The following is a 14,118-nucleotide window of genomic DNA, read 5'->3' on the forward strand; positions in this document are numbered from 1 at the left end:
TCCATATGGGTTCCCCTTTTCAAGAGCTACTGACACCAGAAATTTTCTCTTCTGTACCTTAAGAAAAAGGTCAATACAAAGAAATAAGCAATTTGGAAAAATGGGAAAGTTACCTTTGTATTTTCTAAATCCTTAGAGGGTAGGTGAGATTGAAGTTTCATCAATTTATGAACTTAAAGAGTATGGTAAAAATAAATGTAGCTCAGATACTAGCCAGCTAAAAAAGAAAAATCACGTTTCACTGAAGGCCCACTAAAAAGAAATGTATTAAACCAAGAGAGAGAACTGTATTTTGCCTATTCTTTGGCACATACAACGTAGTGAAAGAAGTCTTTTTAATATTAGTACTACTTTTATGCTTGTTTCAACAACAACAGTGCTAAAAGTGCAAAACTACAACTATTTTTAACTATTTATAAGTAGCATTAATGCTACTTATTCAGGAGGCAGAACTACAGCACTTCCCCCTAGAAAGAATGCTATTCCATTACTCCTTCAAGTAATAAATTTATGTCAATCTGGGAGTCCGAAAGAGAAAGGAATTACCAAAAAAGACAAGCTATTCAGAAACAAATACAGAGCAATTTTTAATCATTTCATAAGATAAGCAAAGTTTTCTACAAGCCCTAAAGAGTGTATTAAGACTATTTTTTCCTAAAAGGTGCATGTAATGGAAGCTAAAGTTGTGTTGCTTGAAGAATGACCCTTTTATTTCTTCTTCCTTATAACTGATTTTCAATGAAAAAAGTTACTTGTTTCCTATACTAAAAAAAAGTATGGGAGTGTACAAGCCTCTCCCAGCTCCAAAGAGAGCAATGTGAACTCTAGGCTTTTAGTTCACACTTTAAAATATATCCTTTATTAGAAGTATTTAAAGTCTGGAGGCAAAAATAAAACCATGACAAAATCCTGGCTTAAATTTCTATAACTTGATCGCATCCTATTTTTGTATGTATGTCAAACTTTTTTTTAAGTACCTCTGGGAAAATAAAAGCTTAGCATTCCTATTGTTAACACAAAAGCTGAATTTTGGTTATTGCATAAAAGACCAAAATGATCTGTCATTTCCTTAAGCAAAGTAATTTTAAAAATAAGGTCAGCATTGTGTAATTTATCTGGCTGACCTTATTTATTTTTTTTTTTTAATAATTGCATACAGATTAAGTTTTACATGAAGTTCCAGGTCATTCACAACATGTCCAAATTAACTTCACAAAATTACTCTTTCCAGAGCATTTTTATTTTTATCTTCATCGTGCTTTTGAGGAAAGGTAGAAGACTCCCTTGTGCAACTCACGTATCATATTCCTACTGTATTAAACATATGATATGCTACTCAACTTGAATTGATATATCCTTATTATTGGGGGTATTTTTGGTAAATTTACTTTAAAAGGGCTAATTGTAACATTTCTGCCCCCAAACACTGCTCAACTATCAAATGATCCACAGGCTTCACTGGGATGGGAAAGAAGTGTTAGGGGAAAGAGAAGACCACGACACTTCTGGGCAGACTTTCAGCACCACTTATTTCTTAGACTAAGTATTTATGTTCTTGTTTGAGGGCCACAAAGTTACAGCAAAGGTACAAAAGAAACAGGGAAAACACACGGGCAGTTGAAGACAAATGAATTCAGCAATGAGGAGTTATGCAATTAGTTAAGAGTAAGGGGGAAACATAAATCATTCAGTGTTGCAATCATGAAAACCAGCAAAATTAATTTAAGAGGTGATACTGATAGAGTGATAGTTAATTGTATTGTATACACTTGGCAAAGAACTCAATGCTACATACTGTCTTCTGCATGAACATTCTGTGAACAACAGCCTTTAAGCAACTCCTTTGCAAGCGCAGCTAGGGCAGCATAAATTGGAACAGACGTTTGTAAATAAAGTCTGGCTTCATGTCTGGTTTTGCAGTCCTTCACTGTGCCACTGCTTCATACTCCTCTTGCTATCTGTCTGCACATGGCTCCAGTACTGCACCTGCCCAGCCGGAGTGTCTCAGTGCACCAGTAAGGCAGGTACATGTCAGCAGGAGTCAGCTATCATGAAGGCCATGCAGAGCTGGATGGTCTCCCTCTACCAATTTTTGTTTGCTTCTAGCAAAAGCTGTTATTCACGGCCATCTTGTACTCAGGTCAACATGACTCGTATCTTCTGCTGTCCAATTGCTTTAGCAGTACTTCTGTGATTAAGTTTTGCAACTGCAAGCAGCACCAGTGACTCCAGGAAATCCACTGCAGTGAGCTACAACTCCTATACAGACACAAAACGTGTCCTGAAGCAATTAGGGGCATAAAAAACCAAAGGCAACAAGTGCAGATCTGACTTTTAGACAGGGTATTGTATCCATAAAGATCTACATTCCCAAGCAAGCAATAAAATTATTTTGTTAATCTGTAAAGCTTAGGTGCTGCAAGTGGAATCAGAGCTTTTGAATTTTTGAGTTACTCGTGTAACACAAGTATCTTTCCTACTGTGTAACTTCTAGCTATTGATGCTCAGCATTTCCGACTTAAGCCAACAGAGTGTGAAACAAATTCTACAGCTCTTGCCACACAAACTAATAAACAAAGTTTCACCTAGATCTATGGTTTTCAATAAGGAATGAAGCTATACTATTTCAGAAGCCGAAGAACATTGAAAGCACTTAGTTCCCAAGATGGCTGAACAGCAATGTAAATTTTGCAGTAAAACTAGCTGAATTCCACATTTTGTATATTTTGATGGCAGCCAACATACCCTCCCCCCTCCCCCCCAAATCTAGGCACACAGGACTCCCTTTTAATAACACTTGCCTATTTATGTCCAATCATGCTTGCATTTTCTAGGCAGTCTTTAAAATAGTACTTTAGTGTACTGCTCATCAGCAATACAAAAGACTTAAATAATAATTAGGTCAGGTAACTTCTCCATAATTTCCACAGGATGTTCAACTCCAAGCTGAAATTCCTGACGCTTTGACAAAACCTTGTTTTATTTAATAGTGTTTAGAAGAAGCATAGTTTGTTAGCTAGGGCAGAGGAAGATGTGTGCCATGATCTCTTAATCATTGTAGGTCACAAGCCAGGGGCAATTCCACAGAGACTTTTACTGACAGTTACAGATGGCCTTTGACTGCATATTCTTACCCCTCCCTTCAGCTGGAACTAGCATTTGTATGGCCATACCCTAAGACAAGTCAGAAAACCGACCTAGCTGAAAAATAATTTTTCTCATAGATCAGGTGCCTGATCTGTCTTACAGTGTAGCCACACCAATGTTTCAGCTACTAGATTATGAAAAAACAATGTTAGACATATCCTGTTCTGCTGCCTTATTATTAAGGCAATCTTTGGTAGACAGCTGAGTTTAATGTCTTCAACTACTGCAGTTCAGTTTGCCAGAGCATGTCCACCAGACCTCTCATCAGAAGTCATTTTATTAAGAAGCAAGTATTTTGCTTAAAAAAATACCACACAGCTCCCCAGCTTAGGATGGCTCTAGACAGCTGGTTAAGTCTTCTCCTGAATTAATTTCTAAAGCCATGGCACTGCATAGGTGTGCTGCCTTACCTGTAAGCCTCATGGTACTCTATAACAAAGCTCTGTGTAACTGATGCAGAGTAAATGACAGGTACTTGACAGATTATCTGAGCTAACCTTTAGCTACCTAAAATACAAGTGCTTTCCTAGAAACAGATGCCTATATAAATAGAGGCAATATGCTAAGATTTGTTATTATATGCTGAATTTACTGCCACAGACTAAAAAAGTCAGTTCATTAATTACAAAGAATTTTGGAAGGCAGTCCAGTGAGTAACAGCGGTTTGTTACCTAATGAAGTAAAATATTCCTGCTAACAGTAACATATCAACAGTTCAATGAAAACTGAGATAAACGCATATAAAATTGATTTCTGCCTACTTGGAATCTTCCAAGTTACTTACGATATCGTACATGATGCTCAGCTCCCTTATCTGTGTGACAGTTCTCCAGTAACATTTTGTTATTGACTTTGGAGAGTAAAAAGCCACTAACAATTTCTGTTCATTGTGCAAAAAGAAACATCTAACAGAAAACTTAAACCATGAGGGACAAAGCAAAACTTAATACTAATAAAGAGCTATCACATGAGTAAAACACAACAAAAGGAGGGATACAATATTTACTTCCAATAAAATGAAAAGTTTCAGGTATTATTTGTGACTTGATTAAAAAAAGTTCAATCAGAAGCACAATTTTTAAATGGGAAAAAACTTTGTTGGAAGGACTCTTCACTGTGTCTTAGCTAGCCCTCCTCAAAACTTTTCACATAATGGATCTCTTAGAGTAAGACATATCACAGACCATTTTCTTTATCAAACATCAAGCAATAAGGCAAATTAAAACCAAGGGACAACACAGCAATGCATTTACAGCAAGTGACTTGTTATTTTCTTCCTGCATCTTGTAAACATAGTTTTCAAAAATGTTTCTGTATACCAGTGGTCATATCTTCACTGGTCAAAAAAGCCATGTTCAAAGACCAAATGGCTGGCTTCAGTACCTTCTCTCTGTTAAAAAAAACCCCAAAACAACAAAAAAAACCCAACCAAAACCCAACACGACCCCCCACCCCCCCAACAAGAACACCCTTGATGCAACCAAGACAAGTCATTTATCTTTTTAATCTAGGTCAGTTTCAGATAACACATGGAGGGATAGGAAGCGAGAGATTCAAGGGGCAACACTGTTTGGGATTCACTAAGAAACTTAAGTAACTATTGCCCACCATTTCCACTAAGATTTGAACACAAGTGTATCTTGTTTTTTAAAGACATATTACAGGGGAGGAAAAAAGAAACCCAAAACCTAAGTCCTCAGTAAAACTTCCAGCTTTACTAACATCACGGAAGTTCAAGAGTACAGAATTCAAGACTGTACTGGTTTTTAATGATGCCTTCTTTACTTTCTAGAAAATGTCACAAATCTGACAGTAACACAGCTTTGTATTGGTGTACATGCAAATTGACTGAAAAAAATCTTTTATTGAAAAAATAGCAATAGTGTCCTAGGAAACTAATGCTTTCCTGGAACACTGGAAGTCTTCTTGACTAAGCTGATGAAAGGTGTCAAACATCAGCTAAAATGAACTTTTTAAAAAAAGGAATCATAGGAAACTAAAATAATATTTCAAACCCAGTAACTATTCAGTACTCTAAGTGCTTTATTTTATGCAGTAAGAGCAAATATGAAAAAATATGAAACAAAACCAAGTGATTCAGCAAACAGTGACAGACTGGCCATATATCTTTGCATATTCTTCACTGAGTAGGGGAGTTTCCAGAATGTCACTCAAAAGTTGCTAAGAAGTAAGTCCAGTGCAACAGGACAGTGAATGAGAGAGATACTTCATAAAATAAAAAGGATAAAAGAACGGAGACAATGAACAGAGAGCACATTCAAGGTATGCAGAACTACCAAGAAAGCAGCACAGAGATAACAGAAAGGTAAGCTGGAAAGCACAACTGAGCAGAGTAGCAAGGAAGCAGGGCTGTATCTGGTTCTCAGACAGGGATCTCCATTCAGTGCTAGAAACAAGCAGCAGATACGGAATGAGCAAGCATATACAGAGGAACCTATCATGTAAACAGCTGTGTAGTATGCTGATCTTACCAGCAAATACCCTAATATTAGTGGCAGACAAATAAGGAATCTTCCAGTCTTAGCACAAGAAAGTAGTCTGCACAGCACAACATCCAAGAATAATGCCATCAGTACCTCAACATTATTTGCGTCTATCCCTTTCCATTGGAAGGCAAGAAATCTGTTACCTAACATCTAGCCAATGTTATGATTTATACAAAAGTTGACTGACATCTACTTTAGGTGAGACATTGTTGACAACCGGATGCTAATTGCAGGAAAATGGAAGGAGAGCTACTGGGGATGGAGAGAAAGTCAAGTCGCTCAATCTCTTAACTGAGACAGGTAGGCATCTTTAAAGTGTTCGCAGATAATTGATGATGATGACCATAAGTAACTGGACAGATGCTTGGTGTTTTCAAATTCCCTGGATGTATCAATAGCTCTTGTTTATACACAGTAAATACGGAAATTATAATTTTTGCTTCAAATACCTTTGACTTGGATGTTTTTAGAATTATAATAAAATACATCCTCATTCAAACAAGAAGAGTCTTTTACAGTACTTGCTACAAAAGATGAAGCTGAGCAATTGTTTAATCTTTCTAGGAGGTACTTAAGTGCTAAGGCCTCCATACATAACGCTTTGAGTGTTAGTATCACTGCAGGATACTACAGTATCATGGCAGAGAGATAAAAACTGGCAAGGACACAATGTTCGCTCAGTACCAAAAAAAACCGACCAAAGATATCAATACAGCCATGGCACTGTATCCAGGTTATGTGGACAAAAATGTCAAGAAGGAAGAGGAGGTTGGGCTGGATGCCGGATGTCGGACTAGATGACCTCCACCAGTCCCTTACAATCTATTTAATTCTGTGACTAAGAAAAGCTCAGAGACCCAGTTAAAAGTAAAGGAACATTTCTCAGCTTTTTTTATCCATATAAAAGAGATACTTCATTACAGGCAAGCTTCAAGAATGCTGGTGTAATAATTTCTTTACAAAAGGAAGACCTTTACCATCCCTCTCTAAAATAGACTTAGTCTTCCCAGAATTAAGAGCACTGAACATTTGAAGATTTTATTTTCAGTATTTCTTAAAAGAACATCTAAAATTTAGCAAGAGAAGCTATTATTCTTCCCCCAAGCACAGCTTTATCATCATGAAAGCAGAAATTCCTCTAAATTTCATTAATTTTATTCATAAAGGAAAGAAAGGATCTGTCAAAAAGAAAAAGTTGACCAAAGAAATGTTCGTTCTTTCTACACATTTTTCACAGATTCCTTAGGTTGACTATGACCTGATAGGATGTACAGATTGGGACTTCAGTAGCAGCATCATTGGAGAAGACAGACAACATTTGCCTCTATAGTACAAGGCCTCAAGAAGTATTTAGGGAACAATTTCCAGAAGCAGTTCTCTAAGCACCTTCTTCCACATGTGGTTGCTCGCTACATTTTGAAGTGACACATGAAAACACAGAAAATACATTTAGATGATACAACATGAATAATCTAGTATTATAGAACTTTTAAGTTGACATGATTGCCTACTTTTCTATCCACCAGATCACTCAAACACAGCTTGACTCATTAGCAAGTGCAGACTAATAAAACTGATCCCAGGCAGGTGAGTATACAAGTAAGCCTGGTATGAAGCCAGTTTAAATGTAACTGGAATCCTGATTTTTGCATAAATCCTTTCATCAGTTTCCATCCCAAATAAAGCAGAGTGACCACTACATATACATTTAATGAATTATCAGTAAGGTCCCTTTGAGTTTTTGCAGCTCTTTAGTGTTTTAAGCCAGAATTTAACGAAGTTCCAAAATCTGATCTTACTAAGTATGAAACTGATCCCAAAGTTCTCCATTTGCTGCATATTTCTGAGTTGGCAACAGGAAGGAGTTACTGTGGAAGAGCAAACAATTGTATGACAGGACTTCAGGCATACAAGAAAACATAGAATACACTTTTGGCATTCAGTAAGAAAAACATCCCTTCTGAATGACCTAATTGTGGCAGAAGATAAGGTGTTTCCACAACTGGTGTGAAGGAGTGAGCTTCTCTGTTTAATCCCTTGTATACCAGCAATTCTTAAGGAAATTTTTTCTCTTCCTTCATAATAGGATCTAATATTGATTGATAAGATCATTATGTGGTTAATGCTCTGTAAATGAATCAAATTACTACACCTCAATTAAAATACCTCAGTTTTAGAGCTGCGCTGATATTGCCAAACAAGAAAGTATTTTTTTCCAGGGTGTCAGTACTGTTTCTAAGGTCTGAGGTTTCTATTTTGAAGATGATCTTCCCAGGAGAACTGGTAACATACAAATTTTGTGGTACTCTTCAGAATGCAATAGTACACCACTACTCATGGCTTCCAAACACAGGATACTTTATTTTATTCTGTTTTTCTTGCCTAGTACGTATAGTGTTTTTCTTAGAAAAGCGAAGTACAATACAAGCCAATATAAATATTGTCCTAAGAACCGGTAGATTAAGAACGCTGTTAGCAATAGCAAGCAAGAAGCTCTCTGAATATATCTGTAAATCCACCCTTTCAGAGATTCATTCCATATTCAAGTTCTTAAGAGCCTAAAGGAAGTCCACATTAAACTGTTTATTAAGCTTCACATTTTGACCAATTTTCTTTTGGTCTGAGCTTGGGAGGCTTTTCAGAATTGTTGTTTCCTATACAGAAAATGTATCTGTGCAGGAGCCTGTTACATGTCAAAATGGAATAATTACATATTATATCCCCATAGCAATTATTTTGTTAGTCTAATCTATTAAATAATTGTTACACTGTACATGCTTGAAAATCATAAATATTTCAAGTGACTTTTTATTAACTGATTACAGATATCCTTCTTTAAGATCATACCTGTTTAAACAAACTGATAAGAACATTCATATGAACAGTACTTAAAAGTCACAAACTATTAACTTAGATACAATGGGAGGTTTGCTTTAAATACACATCTTGATGACATCAGGACTGGAACGGCAGTATCCTCAAGAATGCTAAACAAGAAGGTTGTTTTCAATGTAGAAAAACGTGCAATGAATTCCTCATTTGCTTTTAAATATTGATATAAAGTTGTGGTAATGCAGCACTTAAAAACAATGTTAGGGTCATGACCAGAGAAGTGGTTCAAAAATGTGTATGGCAGAGCTTGGGGTTTTTTTAATTATTTTTTCTTTTTTAGAATGCCTTTATGTAGCAAAAAGTTCCTCTGCTAGCCTAATTTAATGCTTTCATTTTTCTAATTATGCTGAAACATCAGTTAAGAGCCTACCTGATGTTTTGGAGAATTTGCTGTGCTGGGATTGATATTCCGCAATGCCTAAGAGTAAAAATAAGATGGATAAAAATTACTTTAGCTGCATGGTTTGCCTATGCAGGCTGTCTTATAAACACCATCTTGTAGTATCAAGCCCCCAAGACAGGCCAGATGAGACAGGATAAAGGAGTTAAGAAACTATGAAAAATCATGACACAGTGAAACAAAACTCACAGATTTATCAAGGATGCGTATTTGACAGATAAGCTTAATGACCAGGGAGAACAACATGAAGGAAACTGGCTGTCACCTGGTCCAAAGTTAGTCAGGTTCTCAATGACAACTAAGGCAAGAAGACAATTAGAAGGCCTACCTAGAAGCATGCTAGCACAGGGTAAAATGTTTGTTGGTGGATTAATAGCAAAGCAGGAACAGCAGAAGCCCAGATGCTTAAGCGGAGAGAAAGTCCTGATGCCACCTTTGCAATGTATTCTTACCTAGAGTACTATAAAAAGTAATGGCTGTAAAGATGACCCATCTTACACCAAGAGATGCTGAAGATTCCTACAAAACAGGCCTTGACTACAAAGGGGATAAGGGGAGTCAGATTCCAGGACAGAATACTGCAGGTGATGAAGAAAGAGAAAAGCTGTCTTTGAGGACATTAAGATATTATCCTCTCCTGATACAAGGCCCGTCACCCAAAGTGAAAAGGGAACAGGGTAAGATTTTTAGACGGCTTTCCTCAAAGAAACAATTAGTGCTTTCTCTGGTAGTGTCAAAAAACCAAAGAATATCCTAAGTATCTAGCACAGATGGTAGTAACTCTTAAAACATTCAGATGGAAAAATGGAAGCAGAAGGCTTAAAGTCAAAAGGAAGTCAAGCCCGAATTAAAAATCCAGATTCCAATGTCCAGTCCTACACTTTAACATTTGCTACAGCTATATTCATAGAGTAGAAAAATACTGAAAGGAATAGCTTGCAGCCTCATTATGAAGTTTGAAATTCTTCAGCATAAGAAAACCACAGGTTCAAAATGCAGCACGAGTGATTCAGTTGTTCCATGCTCCGCTCCACTGTTTAACAGATAAGATTTTAGCAACAAGGTGTCTCCTCAATGAATATTATATAAACTTTAAAAGTACTTTGAAATCCTACAGACTGCGACAGGTTCTAAAAGTGAAAGACTTTCCTCCACTTAAAAGGGAGAACTGAAACAGCTGTGGGAACCAACTTCTTGTCTTTTTGCATGACTCAGAACTCAATGAATATGAAATATATTCTCAAGAGGAATATCCAATCATATCAACAGTGCATGATGTCATCCTAATAGTAAAGAAGCCTGTTCTCCGAGAGTTTTGTTAGAGAGAGGAACAAGGGAAGAAAGCAAAATCCTTCAGTCTGATAAGTCAGACGCTTTCACTACTAAGCTGATATCAGTAACAGAATGAATTCAGACCTTTTTAGATCTCAAAGCTTTTTGTACAGTCACCGGTCTTTAAGACTCACTGAAACAACAACTTAGCCAAAACAAAACATAACATACAAAAGAAATAGTGGAATTAGGTGTCTAACCTGTGGCCTCACCTGCCGAAGCAGTTCTTGATGCTTCAGTCTCAGCCTTTCCTTCTCCATCTGTAGCTGCTGAAGTCTCATCTGTTGTTGCTGATTGGAGCTACTCCCACCCATCACACCACCTTGAGGACTCTGAGGAGCCAGAGGGGGTGGCTGTTTCACTGGAGCGCTTTGGCTGATTCGCTGATTCATGGCTAAGGAACCAAAACAATAAACGTTTAAAAATGAAATTCAGACAAATACATGCAAGGAAAGTATTATCCTTGGAAGGCATGTATTAAAAACTTTATAAAATTACAAGGCACGACGGTACAAAACATGCAGCTACACTAATGTTCAGAGTGAGAAATGTATGTTCACGTGTGTTATTCCTGTGAAATCAATGCAACAGTCTCTCATGTTTAAGAGTACATACTTGTTCTAAAAGCAAGTTAAATGTGTAAGTTGGTGAAAAATTTGTAAGTGGTAGTAAAATATTTCAAGTTTAGTTAGAAGGATCTCTCTCTCTTCTTCCTAATAAACTATTCTCAATTTAGACCCAAATAATACAAAATCATTTTTCTTATTCATGTGAAATCTTAGAATCATTAAACTCAAGAACACACAGAACAACAAAACAGATGATCTCACTTACATCAAACCACATTTGGTTAAAGGCTACCATTCTTCCCAATGTGGTACAGGCCATACAACAATCATTCACATCCTTGTCACATCAAGTTTTGAGCGTTACAGACTACATTTAGGGCATCCTGACATGCAAAATTAGAGCTGGTACAGAAATGGCAGATGAATTACACAGCCAAAAATACTGCCATCAACATAGGAAACATTTTGCTAGTGCTTTTTTTTCTTTTACCCCACAGAAGTATGTGATGCATCTTTTCTGGGGTGTGGAGAAGAAAAAGCGTCATCTTATATGCGTAATGCACAATGAGAACCCATCTTCCCTTCCCTGATAAAAGCAAGACCTAAGACAATTTTATTTTATAAAATAATGCATGACTGGGATGCATCTACTTGACAGGCCTGATTTTTCCCCGTACATGAGACCAGTATGGTTAAAGTCAACAGAAGCACTGGAGTTCCCATAGTGAAAGAGAGGGCTGGGAAAGGCCGAATGTATTACAAGGGCACTATTTTCAGAGGCTTTCAGTTTTGGAATTAGCTCTCCATCTTGTTGTCTGGAACAGCTTGAATTTGTTAATATTTACAATATGCCGCAGAATGTATTTGCCGAAGCAGTGATGGAAGAGTGGTAGGGATTTTTTTTTCCCTGGGAATAAGGATTATGGTTTATGGGAACTAAGAAAAAAAAGGGAGTGAGCTTCTTTTAGGATGACAGGCTGATTTGGTGCAAAGAAAACCATCTGTTGTATTAGTTTGAATTAATGTTTTCATCATATATAAAAGGATTCCTGGAACACTAACACTTCTAACTACTATAAGGAGAATTATCTCATAAAGAATCTGTATCACCTTTACTCTGAAAAGCCCTTCAGTCTCCACTATCTTTTGTGTGTTCAACTTAAGGTACAGTAGTGCTTTTTCTTCTGTTCCAAGAAAGCCTAAAAATATTTATCTCATAATAGCAGTAAAAATGACTGTTGCTTCACAGCCTCGCTCCCTTTTCCCCTTGCCACAGCTCATCTTTCCATTGAGAGGTAACGTATGAAGAAGAAATGCCATATGCTCACTGGAGTGAGAACAGAAAAGAGAAAAAAGTCAAAACCAGTTACAGACTCAACTCTCTAGTCTACGCTTCAACTATTCCATAGGTCCAGCACAGAGTCAATAGTCTAATGGACAGGCGGGTCACATTTTCATGCGTCAAGTCAAAATAAAATGAAGTGTCAAACAGCTTGAAGTAATTCGAAATAATCTTTTATGTAGTTACTTGTGAGAGAGCTTCATACATATGATCACAAATAAGATAAAACTTCCTGTAAAGGTAAGTGAACAGGTGAAGTAGGAATAGAAACTGAATGCCAATACCAAGTAGAAACAACAGAGTGAATACAAAGGACTGGAGGTTAAACTCCAACCTGCAAGTCCCATCCTGACCCAGCAGGGAAAAAAAAAAAAATAGTGGAAGATGACATTACTGTGGATTAAAGCTTAAAATGAAGCAGTTGATCTTATGAGACATCCAGCACCACTTCACCATCAAAACTGAACTTCAGGAAGAATGTGACCAGGATAAGCCAATCAACCAGCTTTGCAATGTGAGCTGTGGTCCCTAGGCCAGCAACAGGAAGAGACAGGACAGCTTGTTCCTCTGCTGAACAGACACAGAAGATGAATGTTCATGTGCCCCAAGACACCAGAAACTGTTAAGCAAAAGTTTCAACAGCACCAACAGCTGTCCTGCAAGGATGTGAGCAGCGAACCGTAATTACAAGCTCCAGGACCTCCACTGGGCTATCTCTGCCGAAGACTGACAGCAGTTAGACTACCTACATTTACCAAATTAGGGCAAATTTGAAGCTAGAGAGAGCAATGCAAAAGAAAGGCAGCACACCTAGCAGCTCTAGACGAGCTGGACATGACACTGCTGGAGTGGGGAATATATCTGCTCCTTTCTCTCTTTTTACCCAGAATCCTATTAAGTCTGGAACCAGAACTATGCCTTTTGCTTTTGTATCTTACCCTCTTTCACCCTGAAAGCAGACAATGAAGGGGTTAGTAGGGGACAACAGAAAACAACAGCCTTCTCCTGGTGTTAGCTAATTCTGCAACTCAAGCAGAAGTCTGTACTACCCTTCAGAACTTCCAGGATTTAAACCCTGTTATTAAACAAGATGGAAGGTCAATTACAGTGGAAAGTAAAGAGGGACAAAAGTTAGAAAACTACAATCACCTGAAAGAAGCACATCTAAATTAAAAGCAAACTACCTAGCTTGTAAAAATTAAGTACCCAAAGCTGAAGAATGTCAATTTTCTTTATGTTAAAAAGGCCGCCTTTATGGTCTAGTCTTCAATTATATAACCATGGTTTCGGAGTCCCTGCCTCATGCAGTTCATAGCCAAGTCATGTTACAGATAACCTCATAAAAATTTAACAGTTTCTAACCTTACTTAAACACTTAAGAGCAATATCACTAACATCTCTTCAACATGTTATGAATTTGTTTTTCCTGCGTGCACCATAGAAGCATTAATTCCCCAGGTCTCTTTTCCATTAATATGCAGCTTTGGAAATAATTTCCCTCTCGTGCCAAGTTCTTCATATTATATACACCTGTATCTTTCTGACACCTGCTTGTATTATTCCTGTTCTCTCTGACCACAGTTTGCTCCATTCTTCTAATCTACTGACTTTGCAATTAAAACTGTAAGAAACAAATCATGTTTGTCTGATGTTTTTCATTTTATTCCACCATCCTAGATCCCTCAAATGCCTTCTAATGTCCATTTTGAAAGTATTGTTTCTAACTAAAAGTGTATCTAAAATAGGAATATCATAAGATACTGAGACTTCAGTGTATACTTGATTATTCATCAATAAATATTGGGAGAAAATTTAATTACATTGATTTGGTAACTCTTCAGAAACCGAATCTAAAAATCTAGTTTCTGAATTCTTATTCAGGTATCCATTAAAAGGATTTTTCTGAGCATTTTACTATTTCAAGAACGC

General features: G+C 37.1%; 1 protein-coding gene across 1 annotated transcript in view; it reads right to left on the bottom strand.

Annotated features, from left to right (window-relative positions):
• Positions 1-14,118, bottom strand: part of YAP1 (Yes associated protein 1) — a gene marked incomplete at its 5' end in the record, with an annotated part of 95,474 nt that overhangs the window by 10,468 nt on the left and 70,888 nt on the right. The window contains 2 exons of the mRNA XM_009287730.2: positions 8,917-8,964; positions 10,491-10,672. Of these exons, the coding sequence (XP_009286005.1) occupies positions 8,917-8,964; positions 10,491-10,672 (230 nt within the window). The remainder of the gene's footprint in view (positions 1-8,916; positions 8,965-10,490; positions 10,673-14,118) is intronic.

The sequence above is a fragment of the Aptenodytes forsteri genome, unplaced genomic scaffold, assembly GCF_000699145.1.
Source record: "Aptenodytes forsteri isolate BGI_AS27 unplaced genomic scaffold, ASM69914v1 Scaffold413, whole genome shotgun sequence".
Lineage (NCBI taxonomy): Eukaryota > Metazoa > Chordata > Aves > Sphenisciformes > Spheniscidae > Aptenodytes > Aptenodytes forsteri.